General features: G+C 38.8%; 1 protein-coding gene across 1 annotated transcript; it reads right to left on the bottom strand.

The window, feature by feature from the left end:
• Positions 1 to 3,549: 3,549 nt before the first annotated feature.
• On the bottom strand, positions 3,550 to 5,359 carry helt (helt bHLH transcription factor; the record flags this gene model as incomplete). The annotated part of the gene is made up of 4 exons (XM_080464791.1): positions 3,550 to 4,025; positions 4,257 to 4,353; positions 4,539 to 4,643; positions 5,192 to 5,359. The coding sequence occupies 4 exons, from the start codon at positions 5,357 to 5,359 to the stop codon at positions 3,550 to 3,552; spliced, it is 846 nt and encodes a 281-aa protein (XP_080320917.1).
• Between the last annotated feature and the right edge of the window lie 407 nt (positions 5,360 to 5,766).

Here is a 5,766-nt window from a genome sequence, read left to right on the forward strand (position 1 = left end):
TTATTTATTTATTTATTTATTTAATTATTTATTTATTTATTTATTTATTTATTTATTTATTTATTTATTTATTTATTTATTTATTTATTTATTTATTTATTTATTTATTTATTTATTTATTTGAGAAGACATAAGGATTTTTGTTTAAAATACATTCAGTATTGTTTTTTTCATTGCCAGTGAACTCATTTAGTGAAGCTTACTTCTGTCCTAGAAATTCAGAAATCTTCTCCAGACTGGAGACAATTTATTTTCATGCAGTCTTATAATTGTATCTATATTCAAGCACTACAGCAGCACAACTCCCTTAGTAGAGGCATTAAATAATCAAATACAATATGAAACATAAACTTAAAGTGATAAATATATATATTGTGGGAAGTTAAAACTCTACTGTGTCTGAAAACCAACAGCAATGTTGGTTTTTATCTCAATCAAGATCAGGCGGTTGGCAAAGCATCTCGTTGGTGCAGCCTGACGTGGAGCTACTTTAAATACAGCTGAGGCTCTTTAAGAAGTAACACCAAAGCATGCAAAATGCACTTCTCATGGTGCTTTTAATCCAGGGGTGTCACGTGTATGGCCCACAGGAAAAAATTGGCAGACTAAAGTGTGCATTGCGGCCCTTAAGATGTCCTTGTATCGTGTAAAAGTTACAAAGCAGACTTGAACAGCGATTTTTAAGTAAAAGTAACAGCTGCTCCTGGTTTGTCCAGTGTTTGTCATAACAGTACTAAGCTCATCACAACTTAGGTGGTATTCATGTGGGACCACTCATTGCAGCAGAATGCTGCAGTATGAGTTTGCTACCTTTTTTTGCTTGTTAAATTTTGTTTATCATAAAATCCATAATGTGAAAGTGACATGGAGGCTTCAGGTTGCAGAAATTGCTGGGAAGTCACGTCAAAAACAACCATTATGGCAAAGAGGATGTCAGATGGGTCTATTTGAGAAGAAATCTAGAGTCATTCATATTTTATTTGAAATATTTAGGATTATATATTTTTGATTTTTTTTTTTTTTGTCTGGCCCAAAAGAGATCAGTGTCATTTTGGGCCCTGAGCAACAATTAGTTTGGCACTACTGGTCTAATGTGTAGTTAATCACAATAAAATTTAACAGAAAAACAAACAAAAAAACAAAAAAGAGCCTTTGTGCTCACAGGACTATTTTACTTGCGTAAATTTGCTTGTTTTTGACTTAGAGTTATTGACCAACAGTTGTCTGTAAAGATTGATTAATAATGTCTATACTTATACATTAGCATCCTTTTAGACATTAAATAATAACGTTTTCCTTTTTATCAACTAGCCAATCGCAGTCTGATCAATGTTAAGCTACAACATCACAGTCGGGTTGCGTTTTTCTTTGACATTTCAGTGATGAATAATTTCTTGAAAGAGGTGATTGTTGATGTTCAGCATGTGATATTAATGCCAAAGATAAACATTCTTCAACTGGAGCTTTAGCACCGTGGTTCATTTTACATGACAATAAATGGTTTGGAGATTGTTTTTATTCCTGCTCAATTTATTATTATTCATGTGATGTGCTGAGGTTAAATCTTTCTCATCTGATTGAACATGCGGTCTTTTTTTTCTTGTTTAGAGTCAGGATTTAAACCAACATCGAGGCTGTAGGGATCCAAGTATTCCCTCAAAAGCCTTTTCTCTTTTATCGCATTGTCACTTTTCCATCTGTGGGGACACTGTCTTTCATTTCTTTCATTTGCTCTCTTGTTGCTCGTCTTTTTTGGTCAGGGGCTGGTTAATGTGGGTTTATCCAGCCATCCAGGCGATTAATGTGGGCTTATCCATCCATCCGTCCTCCCTGCATCCACCACAAAATGATTCTTGCATTTGCTTTATCTATCAACATGCATATGAGGGCATCTACACTTTTTGCTCTTATTCCTATAAGATATCCAGACGCTGAGGCCTAAATTAACGTGGAATGAAATGTGGAATGTTTTCAGCTTTACTTCAAGCTAAAAAGAAGAAGAAGAAGAAGAAAAAACAGGGTGGAAAATGTTTTCTTGCTTTGCTCTCACAGAGAAACTTTGATTTCATGGTGTTGATTATTTTTCTTCGCAATCACTCAAGGATGAAGCACAAGGACTTGCAGATTGTTCCCCTTTCAGATGCACGACAATGGAGCTCCTTGGGTTTAAAACAACACAGAGTTCCCCCTTTCTATCTTTCTTAACCACTTTTTATTTTTTTTAAATCCAGCATACTGAAATAAAGACACACTGGGCATAGAAGCAGTTTAATGCATTTATTTGGAGGCTGTGGTCACATACAGCAGATACAAGCTTGCCAAAAACGGATCTCAAGTCAGATCTTTTTCTCAGATGCATGAAGCTTCTTTCCAATGGTCACTATTCCAAGTGTGAGGATGCTTCACAAACGGGACAAACTTGAACGTATATATGTTTGAACACATTTTCTAGTTTGTTTTTTGTTTTTTTTGTAATATTGTTTTTGCTCCTCTACTTTGATGACAATTTTTTTTGTTTACCGGATTTGATTTTCTTTCAAGCAAAGCATCTCTTTTTAATCCTGGTGAAGAGTGAGCCTCATTTGCCTAAATATATGGAAATAGAAAACTTGGATAAAGTTCATGAGAGACAATTTTTATCCACTTTGAAAATCATCCGATGCCCTGTGAAAGCACTGAAATTGCAACTTCTGATGGAAAACACAGTCACAGTTACTTTTTGCTATTGAAAACTTTTATGAAACTTAAAACAGGATGCAGCAATTGAATATGAAGGAAGGGGGATTGTTTGGTTTTGTTAAGTGCGTGTTTGGTTAAGTCAGAGGCGGGTGGCCCAGCGAGGAGGAGCAGGCTCATGTCTGCCTCCTGCAGTGTCAGCCATCAAAATCACAAATCAGACTTTAAACAGCTTTTATCAAGTAAAAAACTGTTAGTGTCAGCTCTGTCTCCTCACGGATGATTCACTTTCCAGTAAGGAGTCTCATTACAGACTTTACTTGAGTAAAATTATAAACATCATAAAATAATTGTATAACTTGGGTTTTTGTGTATTTCTTCTTAAACGAAATGGTGCAAATCCTCATTCAAGACTGTTTCTTTTTTTGTTATATTTTTTATATTAATAGAAAAATTACTGCTGCTACTACTACTCCTACAAGTAGGAGTTCACCCACTAATATGGAACGTGAGCTGGGATTAGACCGTCGTGAGACAGGTTAGTTTTACCCTACTGATGATGTGTTGTTGCAATAGTAATAGTAGTAGTAGTAGTAGTAGTAGTAGTAGTAGTAGCAGTAGTAGTAGTAGTAGCAGTGGTAGTGCTAATATATCTGTATCATTTCCTTCCAAGTTACGTGATAAACCTTTGCTCGTTGCAATTTTGAAGACGTTTTGAAGGCCCACACAAGTAACTGTATTGCTGCTCATGATACACTTGCAAATGATGACAAACAGGTTAAAGTTTAGTTAGAAATACGGTTTTTATTCACAACATATACATGATCTAATTGTATAAATAAAAAAAAACATTAAAGAGCATGGCAAATGTCTTTACATGGCGTGTTGCGCACTGTGCAAACTGAAAGTGTTTGCGTGCGTGTGCCCGATGAAGTTGAAATAGTGGTGATCAAGTCCCTGCACTGGCGACAAGTATCCACTGTGCTGCTGCGTGTGTGCAGAGAGCGGCACTGACGGGTACGTGATGCTCGGGCTGCGGGCTGAGCTGTGCCATGAGAAGTGTCCCGGTGGGCTCTGCTGGTACAGCGACTCAGACGGGCTGTGGCTTTGGTGCTCCGGGGAGGAGTGCAGCTGGCTGAGGTAGTCCGACGGCTCCGGCATCGTGCCGACAGAGCCGAACACAGGCTCGGTGACCACACGGGATTTTGACTGTAAGAAGGCGAGGATCCGTGCGTACTTGATGTCTTTGGTTTCAGCTCTGTCCTCTGTGGTGAGGTAGTGCACCAAGTTCTTCATACACTCGTGGTATCCGTAGTGGAAGTAGTTGGCGAATTCAGCGAGCAGTTCACCTGATATAAAGGAAAGTGGCGATTATAGTCATGTAGAGATCAACAAATACGGTAGAGCATCTTTGCGCTCTGATTTCTGTGCGTAAAGTTGGAATTGCTGTAAAATAGTACACAAAGGCCGCCCTGAATCACAATTTAAACGATCAACACCTGAAAAGCATTTCACTTAGCACGCATCATCATGGAACTGCAATGCGTAAAGTATAAGAGCTTTGAGAAAAGTTTTCTGACCTTTTTCTCTCCCGCGAGGGAAATCAGCTGAGTGGAGCGCTCGCAGGTACTGAACAGTCATCTCCAAAATCTCGGCTTTCTCCAGTTTTCCAGAGTTCTACCAAAACACACAAAAGAAAGATCCAACATTTTAGAAAAACGCTGTAAATGAATTACAATTCACACGACAAATACAGTATTTTTGCATTTATAGGTTGCATTTTTTTTGTATGTGTCTTAATAAATTGTATTTTTGTGTTAAATATTTGTAGCACAAAGTCTACATTCAAAATTTTACAATACCTGTTTTGCCAGTGCCATTGGTACAGTTTTCCCCAACTCGTTTAGGCAGCGATTGATGCGGTCTCGTCTCCTTTTCTCGATGACTTTGTGGGAAATTGGAGTTCTCTGTGAAATCATCGAAATTGTCTGGGTGAGTACAAGAACATATCTAGCCTTGTGGTAGCAGTAAAAACTAACCAACATTCTATGCAACGATGAAATCATCTGAAAACATTCCAGATCTCAGTCGCATCAACTTTTGCGCGCGGCGCGCCACGCTGCCCCGGAGCGCGCAGCAGACTTGTGCGCTCAGTTAGTTTTATGTTGACATAAAGTCCCTTTGGAAGTTGTTGATGTAGTGTTCAGTGTACCTAACATAGTGCAAATGTTTGTGATGTAACGTTTCAAAGTGTTCTAACCAGAATTTACGTTAATGTTAAAGTTGTTCTGTCATATTGATGATGCGTCACATTCAACATAACGCGCGCAACAGGCTGGAGCACCTCGGGTTTCGATTCCAATAGCTTGAAAACCACTCCAAATAGTAGTAGATCAACAATGGTAGAAGAAAATACTAAGTTGCTAAATTCCAAAATATGGATCAAGTAACTTAAAAGTGAAATGATGCCAAAATAATGAGTCCTCAAAATGCAGTGCGCACACGGAGTGCATACCTTCCTGTCTTTCATCTTTGAGGCCATCGAGGAATTCCTGACAAACTTCTTTAAAAAAGGTTCAGCAAGAACTTGGACGGATGTGTTGCTCTGGTCAGAGATGGAGCAGACTGAGGTCTGAGGGAAAAGCTGGTCCTTATAAAGGCACCAACCAAGGGACTCCGGCATTCATGGTATAAATTATTCCATGGGATTAGAACCATGCGTTGGGTAAATGTGTGCATTTAGGATCAGTTAAAGAAATAGTAAAAAATCCAAAGCCATGGGCTCGCAGGGGGGCAAACCTGCTTTGTTAATCCACGTGGCTGTTCAAAGGACACGTGATTACTTTTGGAATATTATTTGCATAGTAACAACCCAGGCGGGAAATAAGAACTGAGCGTTAGGCTCGCCTGATCCGGCGGGGCGCACTGTGCGCACTGAAAACAAAGCCGGCGTAAAAAGAAACCCTTTTTCTTCCAACTCGCGTTTCTCACACGATCGCCTGTTTACAAATCCCAGCAAGCGATCTTAACTCTCATCCAAGCTCAGTCCGAGTTTTAAGGCCTGTCCAGTGTCATTAGAGTAATTAAGTA

Source organism: Lipophrys pholis (genome assembly GCF_963383615.2).
Source record: "Lipophrys pholis genome assembly, chromosome: 5".
Classification (NCBI taxonomy): Eukaryota; Metazoa; Chordata; class Actinopteri; order Blenniiformes; family Blenniidae; genus Lipophrys; species Lipophrys pholis.